This window comes from Dermacentor variabilis, chromosome 10, assembly GCF_050947875.1.
Source record: "Dermacentor variabilis isolate Ectoservices chromosome 10, ASM5094787v1, whole genome shotgun sequence".
Taxonomy (NCBI): domain Eukaryota; kingdom Metazoa; phylum Arthropoda; class Arachnida; order Ixodida; family Ixodidae; genus Dermacentor; species Dermacentor variabilis.
In genome coordinates this window covers 2,807,093-2,819,790 of record NC_134577.1, presented here as the reverse complement: position 1 = coordinate 2,819,790, position 12,698 = coordinate 2,807,093, and the positions used below count along the sequence as shown (strand labels likewise).

Here is a 12,698-nt window from a genome sequence, read left to right as displayed (position 1 = left end):
CGCACTCCTCTCGACACCGCAACGCGGTCCGCGCAGAGCTACCGGCGAGACGACCTGACGCACGACGTGGCCGCGATCAAGCTCTCGCTGCCGGTGAACTACACCGCGCACGTGCGACCCGTGTGCCTGCCTGGCGCCGGACAGCAGCTGGCCGTCAACACCACTTGCTTCGCCAGTGGATGGGGCAACACGCGAGGTGAATACGCTTGCTCTGTGCGGTCCCGTGTCTCGTCACGTGGTGGTGACGCGTCTTGCCTCCGCTTCCCCTGTGCTTACAATGGGTGCACACGACGCCGGTGCGGCCCTGAAAACGTCGGCGGATGTCGCACTTGGCAGACGACACGCGAAGGCAACAGCTTCAACGCACATGTAAACGCTTTCGGAGCTCATAACGCTTTGTCCAATAGGCGTCAGTAGCATATACGGTGCTTGTAATAAAAGCTTAAAATGTATTCCAAGCTATTCTAACTTTCCGCTTATGAATTGAATCAGGATCGGTGTTTTTACATCTTCGTTCCTGGTTAAGCAACGGCTTTTCACGTTTCTGACTCGGGAAAGTTCCCCACGCGGTCACTATCTGATAATTTTCTGTCTGATCGCTCGCGGGTGTGCTCAGTTACGGTAGAGTTGTTCTCGGTGCGCACAAGGCTTGTAATGTAGATGTTCTGTACGTTGTAATAGCTTGTAACAAATACCTATTATCGCTAGTCACTCGCTTACTGTGCGCGTCGTTATAAAACGTTCAGCTTCGAACATTAGTGTGCCCTCCGCGTAGTCGCCGTCACCTATGCATCGACGCGTATTGATTCAAGTGTGCGCCGTTCACTTATTCTTGATACGTTGGCGATAGAGCGCGCGTAAGTTAGCGCGCGAGTAAGGGTGCGTAGATAGCGTGCGATAAACACACTGTATGCCGGGAAGCGGCCCAACTCACTTTGTCACCGTTTAACGAGCTGTACTCCCTCCTGCAGACGTTCCGGGGTTGAAGTCTTTTCCTATTGTATCCCCATGGGCTCTGCGTTTCATTATGGCCGCATTTCTCTTCCCCTTCACTGTTATTGTGTTTTTTTCCCTATGTTTCCATACATCTATTGCCTTCGTTTATCCGTATACCCAGGTATTTATATTCTGTTACCCGAGGTATTTCCTGGCCCTGTATCGCCACTGTCTGTTCACTGTTTTCATTGAATACCATAACACCTAATTTTCTAACACTAAATTTCAAACCTAAATTGTTGCCTTCCTGTCCACAGATATTAGCCAGACGTTGCAAATCAGTTTGCTTGTTAGCGAGCAACACAATGTCGTCCGCATAAAATAAACCTGGGAGCTGCTGCTCTACTACTGTACCCGCCTGTTTGTGTGAGAGATTAAACCCGATATTACTTCCTTCTAGCGCCCTCTCCATCCTCACCATGTACATCATAAACAGCAGCGGGGATAAAGGGCACCCCTGCCTCAGTCCCTTGTTGATATGAACTTTCTCCTCCCTCCTCATCCCTTCCCATTTAACGCAAACGGTATTTCCTAGGTAAATCTCTCTCAAAAGCTGTAGACAATCGTTACCTAAGTCTTCCCCTTCCAGAATATCCGACAAAATGTTGCGGTCTACGTTGCACATCCACTCCTGTAATGTCTAAAAAGGCCACATGTAACGGTCTGCTTTCTACTCTTGATATTTCAATACACTGAGTAAGAACAAACAAGTTATCATCCAAACGCCTACCTATTCTGAAGCCATTCTGAAGTTCTCAAGTTTATTCCATTGCTTTCACCAGAGCATCCTTACTTTTTGGTCCTAGTTCATTAATCAGCCTAACGGGAACCTCGTCTAGCCCTGTGGCTAGATGGATGGATGGAAGACTATTTGGTCCTGCAAGTAGTGATGATTCAGCACTAAGCGGGCCGCTCCCACGTCGGGACCGGAAGGCCAAGCCTCACGGCCACGTCGTGAGCCCGCAGGACAGCCCAGAATTGTTCATCCAGGTCCGGGCTGCGAAGTGCAGCCTCCCGCCTGGACGCATCCTTGATCGCCGAGTCTTCAATTCTTTCGCAAGACCAGAGCATGTGTTCGAGCGTGGCACCACAATGTTGGCGGCTCTGTATACGTCTCCGGATAAAACATGTTCAATCTCCGTGGGCAAGGATAAGTACCAGTCTGTAGTAAGCGTAATGTAAGTGCCTGAGCCCTGTTTAGTTCATGATGCGGCAAACCGTAAACCCTGCGATTAAGAAGGTAATACTTGGTGATTTCATTGTATGTGGAAGGGGAGTCTGTTCTCGGGGAGTACCGCCACGCCGTGGCGCGGGGCAGAGCGGAGGGCTGTGCGCTTAGGAATTTTCCATTCGGCTTTCTTCCAATTGACATTTGTCCGCGCCAGCTCATTTTCCATCTGGTTCTCTTTCATGCTCTTTTCTTCAAATGCAACCTCCTAATTGCCTTGGAAAAATTCGGCTGTTAGTTTTCGGATATAATTTAATGCCGCTTCCCCTTTCAGTTTGTTTCATCTTCGTCTAGTGTACGTTGTATTGTTGTTGACGATGTGGGGTCTCTGGCTCTCGCGGTAGTTGTGTGGGGGCCGTTGCGTTGTGTTGCCGGGGGGCTCCGTGTCCCTTTCCTCCTTGCCTGGACGGGTGGCAGCGGGTCATGAAACAATGTCACTCTGCTGTCATCACGCCCACGGGAAGGTCAACAGGCTTTCCCCATTGGCCGACATTTTGGCGGGATTCGGGCCCTGCTTGCGTGCACTTCGGGCAAGCAAGCGCAAGACGGGGCCCGAGGCATCGGGGCGTCTGAAGGCGCGTACCTCTCTGCCGGCGGCGGCCCCCTTTGTCCGCCGCCGGCCGATGGTTACTTCGGCCCGTCGGGGTCCCGGCCTCGGCGGCCGCGCGCGCTCTTCCGCCGTCTCGATGTCCTGAGGCAGCGTCTGCCGATCGTGCCCCCGTCTGTTCGTCTGTCGCTTCTCTCCCTTTCCTCTGCTGCGGGGCGCGCGGTGGCAGGCGCTGACCGAAGGACGAGCAGCCTCCCGGGGTTCTTTGCTCTGTCGCGGTGCGCCGTGAGCGGCCGCCGGCGACCGTTTGGCCATGTTTTGTGTATTAATTAGCTTCAGATTCGGACGTGATGTTAAAACGTGTGTCTGTATTGAGTCCAACCTTAATAAATGTTCTTTGTGACCTCTAGAGAGATTTGCCTAGGGTCTCCCTTGCTGCGCGCGCGGTCTCGCCTTCCCCTACGCTGGGGGCCGGCGGGGCGCGTACGCGCGCAGCTGCGCGTCGGCACACGGAGCGGGCGCGGACGCGTGGCGGCTCGGAGTGCTCGAACCCGCGGTCGTCGTCCGGCGCGCGCGAAATCGGAGCGTGCGCGCCGTGCGTGGAGACCACAACTTCCTGCCGAATAATTTTATGTGGTTCCAAAATATTCTAGGCGCGCCCTTCTATTTCTCAGGTATTTCTGACAACCAACGTTCACTTTCACCTTTTATCTTTGCTTGCCCCAGTATTTGAACCATAAGCTTCTGTAAAATGTTTAATCCGGTTGACTTGAAGGAAGGGTAATGAAAAGGAACGGAGAACAGAGTGAGGGCTCACCCTGTTCTCCGTTTCCATTCATTTCCCCTTCCATCTTCCTTTTTTGCTCTTTCTGAGCTACGCTACAAGCCTAAAAGAGTCATGACATACCAACTCGCCCAAACTGCTACGCTTTTGAACTGTACACTTGCCGAAACACGATAATATCGCTGCTGCATTCATACAAAATGATAGGACAATACATTCATAAATCGTGCCTCCATTGTTGTAATGTTACCATAAAAACTTCCCCGAAAATACGTTCACAATAGGGTTTACTTGAGGTTCTGCAGTGACATGCAAAAAAAAGCTAAAAGTATACAAGATCATGCTTTTGTATGTATGTATGTATGTATGTATGTATGTATGTATGTATGTATGTATGTATGTATGTATGTATGTTGGTTTCCTTAATAAGCATCGACTGCTTCTCCCACAGAGTTCAATGGCATAAAATATACGAAAGCAAAGTCTGGCGCTAGCTCTGGCGCACACAGCCAGCGTCGCGGCCAATTAAGCCGGCATGCCGTGCAGTGTATGGATTTGACTGGGCGTTTGGCTTGACCAGACACCATGATACATTTTCGGCAGCACGGTCGGTATTGCCGACTTGGGTTTCGCTGGCGGCCGATCGTTGCAGTGCAGGCGACCGTGGCGCAATCTGCGGTCGTTGAGGCGGCCCCGATTCGGCGCCCTACAGCGCTCGCCTCCTCCGCAGGCAGCGGCGGCTCGTTCTCGCTGAAGCAGGCTCGCCTCGTGGTGCGTCCCTTCGCGGACGCGTGCGCCGCCATCCTCGCCGCGCAGCCGAGCCTCGACGCCAGCGCCCTGGTGTGCGCCGTCGACGAGTCCCACGACGCCGGGCCCTGTCACGTGAGCGGATATCTCCCGTCTGAACATGCGGGTTTTTTCTCGGCAGTCGCTGCACTAAATTCGATTAGGTTTATTGCATGTTGAAGAACTAGTGACTCTAGGAAGCGCATCTTTTATTTTATGTCGTCAATATTTAATGAAGATTAGTGAAAATCTCAAAGTTAGAAAAAAGGCGCAACTCTTTAACCCGGCAATGAAAAACATTATCACCATCCTGTAAACTGCAATTCATAGTACATTAAGGCATACAAAATCGATGCATGAGGATATGAAATGAACCACTGATTGGAAAGCAGGACTTGAGTTCTAAATTAAAATACAGATTTGTTCGCTCCAACGGACACAGTTTACAGTACTGGAATATCTCTCCTTGCTGCTGCAGAGTTGCGGATTTGTAAACTTCGGGCTTGTATTAATTTCTTTGAAGCTCATCGATTGTCAACAGCTTTATTTTTAAGATTCGTAGGCTTTAAGTCAATGTTTTCCTTACTACTGCCACTATAATTTAAGCTTCTCTCTCAAGTGCAAAGGAAAACTATTAAAGCATTTCTGCTCACAAAAGCTTTTTTGAGTTTTACTTGAATGGGCGGCATCGCAGTTGGGCCCGTGCTAAGGTTTCCTCTTAAGAGGAAGCTTTAGCTCAAGTGCTCCTATCTAAATACATGTAAAAGGAGAATTCGTTTTTCTCGGCAACCACTGCACCAAATTTGACGAGGTTTGTTGCATTTAAAAGACAAACTTAATATCTAGTGACTGTTGGTTTTGAATTTTTGAGTTAGATCTCAATTTTTTATTAAAAATTGGCAAAAATCGAAAATTTTCAAAAAAAGAAACTATCAAGTTTACAACTCTGTAACTTAACCACTAAAAATGATAATACAATTCTGTGAATTGCATCTAATAGTATATCTAAAGCGGACAAAATTGATATGCTACACATGAATATAAAAAAATTTAATAATAGAGAAATACAACTTTTGCAAAACCGTTGTAACCAACGTAACAAATTCACGTAAGATGTAAAATGACATATTGAATTTGTCCGCTTTGAATGATCTAATGGATGCTGCTTACAGAACCGCGATATCGGTTCTTGACGCAGAGCTATGAATTTATACACTTCGTGCTTCTATTTTTTTCAAACGGTCAAATATTTGAAAATCGTTTTAAGAAAACTCAAGCCCTAAATCGAAATTCCGCTTCCAACAGTCACTAGAATTTAACTTTCTCTTTCAAATGCGACAAATTTCATCAAAATCTGTCCAGGGGTTATCTCATAAAAACGTTTTTGCGTTTTACATGTATTTGAATAGGCCGCGTCGGAGTTGGGCCCGAGCTAAAGCTTCCTCTTAAGCTAAATCCCTGACGCTACACCGCCTCTTTTCCTTAAGAGGAAGCTTTAGCTCGGGCCCAACTCCGACGCGGCCTATTCAAATACATGTAAAACGCAAAAACGTTTTTATGAGATAACCCCTGGACCGATTTTGATGAAATTTGTCGCATTTGAAAGAGAAAGTTAAATTCTAGTGACTGTTGGAAGCGGAATTTCGATTTAGGGCTTGCATTTTCTTAAAACGATTTTCAAATATTTGACCGTTTGAAAAAAATAGAAGCACGAAGTTTATAAATTCATAGCTCTGCATCAAGAACCGATATCGCGGTTCTGTAAGCAGCATCCATTAGATCATTCAAAGCGGACAAATTCAATATGTCATTTTACATCTTACGTGAATTTGTTACGTTGGTTACAACGGTTTTGCAAAAGTTGTATTTCTCTATTATTAAATTTTTTTATATTCATGTGTAACATATCAATTTTGTCCGCTTTAGATGTACTATTAGATGCAATTCACAGAATTGTATTATCATTTTTTGTGGTTAAGTTACAGAGTTTTAAACTTGATAGTTTCTTTTTTTGAAAATTTTCGATTTTTGCCAATTTTTAACAAAAAATTGACAATCTAACTCAAAAATTCGAAACCAACAGTCACTAGATTTTAAGTTTGTCTTTTAAATGCAACAAACCTCGTCAGATTTGGTGCAGTGGTTGCCGAGAAAAACGAATTCTCCTTTTACATGTATTTAGATAGGAGCACTTGAGCTAAAGCTTCCTCTTAAGTCCTCTAATTCGTGCATATTTTTTTTTAAGTTCGCCCGCGACAACGTTGTTCCTCCTTTTCAGGTGCATTTATGGAAATTTGGAGATAGCCTGTGTAGGAAATCGAGATGTCTGGGCAGCTAATCAAAAAAAAAAAAATCACGAATTGAATTTGTTCTTTTCTTTGTTTTTTCGGGGGCGGAGGGGAGGGGGGCGTAGAACTCCCAAGAGCACGCAGGACAACAGAAGGAGACGAAAACACAGCGCTTCTAACAACTGAGAATAACTGAGAACAGGAGAAAAACAGGGGAACAAAGTCACCGTCACAACATAGATTACGGCACAATCGTCCGTCACAGGCCGCTACCGCCATAGGTAGGAACAAGATTTCTTTTTTTCGGCAGTCAAAACAATGGGCAGCTTACAGAATTATTGCTTCTGATCATTTCGAACACCTCTATACACCCTAGTCGATTGATCCGTGTGTCTGGATGTCGCTGTTGATCTAATCAAACAAAGGTTTACAGCCACAGTGCATGCAGTGTGCGACTAGATGGGGGGCCGGTCTTTGCCAGATTGCCATGCCAGAATCGCCAACATTGTTAGACTGCTCTCGTAAGCGATCATTGAGGTACCTTCCTTCCGTCCAATGCATTCCTTCCCGCAAGACAAAGCAATACAGTAAACCATAGGCGCCGATTACGGGGAGGGGGGGCTGAGCCCCCCCCCCCCTCCCCGTACCATTACCATTACCAGTGCCATTACCAGAGCTTTGTCTCCCACTTCATTTCAGGTTTCTTTTGACTTGTCTCGACCTTTTTACTTGAAATTTCACTGGAGCTAATAGCTTACTGCACTATGTTGGCGCGGACGTACACGGCATTTAATTCATGATTTCGCTTTATTTCTGGAAATCCTGACATAGGAGAACACGCGCATTAGAAGCACTAACGGCGGCTGCCTCATCCGTATTTTCTTACTTCAAGATTGTTTTAAATTTCCAATGTAAACACTATGCACATATACAATATATTTAAATATGCACAGGACAAATTTCATTATATTTTGAAAGAGATTGAGGTAGCCAATTGAAATTATTTCTAAAAGTATGGATAGCCTATGTCTAGAGAATGAGTATGTTGCTGTATGTTCACCACGCTTCAAGTTGCTTTGTATGCTTTTTCGACCATGAAAAAAAAAAAAACACCTATAGACTTCAATGAGGGCCCCTCCGGCAGTCTTATCAATGGCGTGTTAAATGCACGTGAATTTTGTGTGCCTCAGTATCGCTTCTTTTTCCAGTAAACAATGCTAACGACTCATTAAAAAGAAAACATTTCTAATAATTTACACTATTTATTAGGGATGAAAACATCATCACTTGCATGCAAAGGTCATAAATATATACAAGGTGTCCCAATTAACTATCATGCACCAAGGTTAAAAAAAGCAGCAATGCGTTACTCGAAAAAAAAAAAAACATAGTGCATATTGTTTGCAGTACAGTACAGTAGCTGGCAGTAATTTATTTCGTTACTGAGCTTTAATTAGGTAAATGTAATTAATTATCTAATTCGAGACGTACTATCCTGATTTTCGATGCGTCAATGAGACATTTGAAAGCACAGCCAAGGGACATATAACTGCGGTATTTTCAGCGACGTACTAATTGCGCACTAATATTTTTTTCCGACTGGTAAATAAACGCCGCGAAATATGGAGAATACCACGTGACTGCGCTCCCACTCGAATCATAAAGCAGATCCCTCGAACAGGTTCTCTCTGAGTTATCCAGAACGAAATAAACGAAGTGAGGTAAATAAAGAAAAAACATCGCGATCGACCCGGTGCCTCGTCTGCCGCGCTCCGGCCGAAGTAACACGTCGCATTTGATGTTGCTTCGGCCAAGACAAGGCCAAGACAAGCTGTGATAGCTACCCGCCGTGGTTGCTCAGTGGCTATGGTGTTGGGCTGCTGAGCACGAGGTCGCGGGATCGAATCCCGGCCACGGCGGCCGCATTTCGATGGGGGCGAAATGCGAAAACACCCGTGTACTTAGATTTAGGTGCACGTTAAAGATCCCCAGGTGGTCGAAATTTCCGGAGTCCTCCACTACGGCGTGCCTCATAATCAGAAAGTGGTTTTGGCACGTAAAACCCCATAATTTTAAGCTGTGATAGCTGTTGTCTTAACATTGACCACGTCAGTGCAAAGATGTAAAGGTGCGTTTTGTTTCGCCCCAGTCGTCATGTCTTTCTCTAACGAGCAGAAGGTAAACATGATACTCGCCTTAGGAGCTGAAAATGACAAAAAGAGGAAGGCCGTCAATATGTATCAGTCATAGAAGTGTGGCGGTAGACCAAACGCATCGACTATCATGAGAAATTATGAAAACCTGAGACAAACCGGCAGCTTCAAGAAACCGCGGCGGAGGACTCCATGTTTGAGTCCTAGCCTACGAATGCATGATCTAGTATTTATTTCCTCAAACACTCATGCTATAGCGTGTGGGACGTGGCCGCCAAGGTACCACTTTCCAAGTCATCAGTTCGGAGGGCTCTAAGTAGCTCGGCCTTTCACTCGTATCACCTTAACCAGCACTAGTCTTGGAAGATACGGACCTGCAGAACCGTCTAGATTTCTTGAACTGGTTCCTCAGAAAAGCCGATGTGTCACCGGACTTTTTAAGCAACATCATGTGCACAGATGAAGCCAATGTTGGCAGAAACGGCCAGGTAAATTAAACATAATGCGCAATATTGCAGCGACTCCAATCCACGCTGGGTAAAGCGCAATCGGCACCAGTGCCAGTCGTCGCTCAATGCGTGGTTCGGAATTTACGCCGGTGCTATAATCGGTACAATCTTCCTCGATCGCACACTGACTGGGCAGCGTTGCGTGTACGAAATCCCTGAAGGAGTAATGGATGACTTTCTCAGTGAAGTCCAGCTGTCACGTATTCAACTTCTGTGGCGTCAGGAAGATGGGGCACACAGCAGCGGCCGAGCACGAAACTGGCTGGGTGCGGCTTTTCACGCGCAATAGGTGGGAAGGCACGGGCCTGCAAATTGGACGGCTAGGTCGCCTGACTCGATTTATTTCTTTGGGGTTATGTGAAGGATCGTGCATACAGGATCGAGGCGGACGTCAGATTAGTTCAAGGCAAGGATAACGGATGTCTGCCGTAGAATTCCGGGGTCTGTCATCAAGGCAGCCACTGAAGATGTGATAAAACGGACGCAGTACTGCATAGCTGCAAAAAAAAAAAAAAAAAAAAAAAAAAAGAGACCTATTCGAACACGCCCTCAAGGCAGCAGCTGGTGTTTAACAGAGCTTACGAATCCATAGATAAGGGCCGACTGAAATCTGATGTTTTTGTTTGTTTCTTCTTTTTTTGTGTGTTCAGGCATCGTGATTGTCAATTCGGCTCATTTAGAAGTGGTATATTTACTTTCTTGAACGCACCGGTGTTGCCTTTTCGCTACACGTTGGTAGCTTCCCGATCTGTTTTATTTCGCTTTTATTTTTTGGCACGATCCTGTTTTTGCAGCACGTACACACTATCATGAAAAATAAAACGGTCACATTAATTTAGTTTTGGTACGAAGCAAGGTTTTGGCGCGAAATAAAGGTTCGCACGCACTCTTTCGATGCGGTGCGAACAATGCCGGGATTTTGAAACATGCTATGCCTATTACATTGCTTTTCGTGTTTCGTGCGTGGTCAGAGCGGCGCTTCTGCCGCGTTATCGAGGGGCTTTTGTTATCGATGTGATCAGTCGGCCTTGAGAGACGGATTATAACTATGACGTTACAGAGGAAGGAATAGCTGCGAAACCGCGAAACCTGCCGTTGGCGCTCCTCGCGTATCATTATCAAGTTGAAGCGCTGTCTCTTCGGTTTTGCGACAGGCAATGCAGTTGCTTTCAATCAGTTTATTTGAGGGCGCTGCTTTATGATGCGTGTGGGAGTGCACTCACGTGGTGTTTTTCATACTTCGTGAGGTTTCTTTGCCATTCGGCAAAAAATTGTACGCAATTAGTGCGTCGCTGGAAACACCGCAGTTAGATGTCATTTTAAGTGCCTACAAATGCCTCATTGACACTTTGAAAATTAGGACGGTACTTCTCGAGTTAGGCAATTATTGCAGTTACCGAATTAAGTTTCAGTAACGAAAGAATTACTGGCGGCTAGTCCACTGTACTGGAAACAATGTGCACTAGGCTTCCTTCGAGTAACGCAAGTGCTCTCTTTTTAAGTCTTCGTGCGTGATAGCTGGGGAACATGGTATAATTCACTCAGTAACCGAAATGAGGTCAAGCCGGATTCACCCGAAATCAGAATGAACAGCAGTCATGCCCAGCAGCGCTTGTGCTCGGACTCACAGAACGAGAAAAAAGAAATAAAGAGAGGCTGCAGTTTCGCCGGAAAGCAGTATTAGTGATAGCCACGTATGCGACAATTACACGAAGGAAGATTACACCACCGAGGGGACTCAGGTTGTGAAATTGAATTTTCTCCTATACTGTGAGGTCTTGTATATCATATAACGCCGTCACTTCTGCGCTCAATGTCGGGTTCGGGAGGCTGATTGGGCTCCCCCCGCTCCCCCGGAAAAATGAAAAATTTCCGCCTATGCAGTAAACTACTCCTTCGATGCATGCGTGATACAAACTTTGTTAAGGCGGTCATCTCTCCAACATGCAGTTCTTCGTGTTTTGTATTGCAACCAGACGCTTCTGTGTAGTATTGTTTACTTTCACGCACAAACCAGACAGCTTTAAAGGGGCGGAGGAAACGACGTCAACGCCAACACCTTTGCCAATTTTCTTCAGATTATGGTTAGTTTGATGCAAATACGGCATGACATCCATTTTCTTTCATCTGCTTGGTTAAGCAGCGCAATCCGGACAATCATTGCATTCTCTTAGCATGCCGTCAGAGGTTGCAAGGGGTGGCCAGCTGCGCATCTGTCGCCCTGAGTGCTCCCTAGCGCTTTACATCGGCTTATGCAGCACCAACTAACCCACCTGCAGTCTGCTCTTTTGAATTTCTCCCATTGTTCACCTTGTGCCACATGTTGCAATTGCAAAGTTGACGCAGAGTCATAGCGAAGTCATATATGCTGACTTAGCAGAAATAGTAAGACTAGCCCCACTTCCGCGATACATATCTGGCCCTAAAGTATATATATATATATATATATATATATATATATATATATATATATATATATATATATATATATATATATATATATATTGGCGTTCCGGCTTACACACACACACACACACACATATATATATATATATATATATATATATATATATATATATATATATATATATATACATTGGCGTTCCGGCTTACAGTTTCCCAAAAGCGTTCGTGCAGGCAGTTCGGCGCAGATAATATAGCTCAGCGGGCACAGCGGCCGAGTGGAGCCGCCACTGCGCATGCGCGGCGGCACGCTGAGAGCGGCGGGCCGCGTGCTCGCTCGCTGGTGTTATAGTGTACTAGAATAATTATTCTAGTACGCTATAGCTGTTGTCATCTCTCCCCAGCGGGAACATGGCGACCACACGCACTAACAGCGGTGGCATGTCGTCGGCGTCGTCTTCAAGCCTCGGAAGTTTTTCACCACTGAAGAGGAGTTCTGCATCCTGCGAGGCTGTCTCAGTAACGAGGCCGGATGGCGACGACTAGAAGTGGATGACCGCGATCGAGAACCTGAAGCAAGCGTACCGATCTTTTCACAGTAACTCCCAGCTTGTTCGACAGGTGGCGCAGCAACGCTCTCCGCTCTAAAGCCCCTTAATAATTTCAACGTAGCGACACTTTCCTCCTCGATTCTCCTCGCCCGCCGGCTGCGCACGACACGCTTTTTCTCCTGGATTCCCGCGGACGGGCCGCAGCATTCCATGGAGGCGTGTAATTTTGGGCCAGTTGCGCGCCCCAGCGGTGTTGAAAATTTTGAGAAATGCTGACAACAGCATCGATAATGCTGAAGGTAACGTTTATGAGGAGGTTGGTATTAACGCAATAGCGTTAAGGAGCTCGTGTCGCAGAAAAGCCGGGGTCGTCAGCGTCGGCGGCGTTGGCCGTGAGCGAAAAATCCCGGAAGGCAGTTCATAAATAAAATCAACTTGCAAGATGGGCTGGGT

General features: G+C 46.4%; 1 protein-coding gene across 3 annotated transcripts in view; it reads left to right on the top strand.

Moving 5' to 3' along the window:
* LOC142559728 (uncharacterized) overlaps positions 1 to 12,698 on the top strand; it is a 370,616-nt gene that overhangs the window by 337,787 nt on the left and 20,131 nt on the right. For 2 of the 3 annotated variants that reach the window (XM_075671318.1, XM_075671316.1), the window contains 2 exons: positions 37 to 196; positions 4,208 to 4,437. In XM_075671318.1, coding sequence (XP_075527433.1) covers positions 37 to 196; positions 4,208 to 4,437 — 390 coding nt within the window. The remainder of the gene's footprint in view (positions 1 to 36; positions 197 to 4,207; positions 4,438 to 12,698) is intronic. The other variant, XM_075671317.1, reaches the window with a different exon arrangement.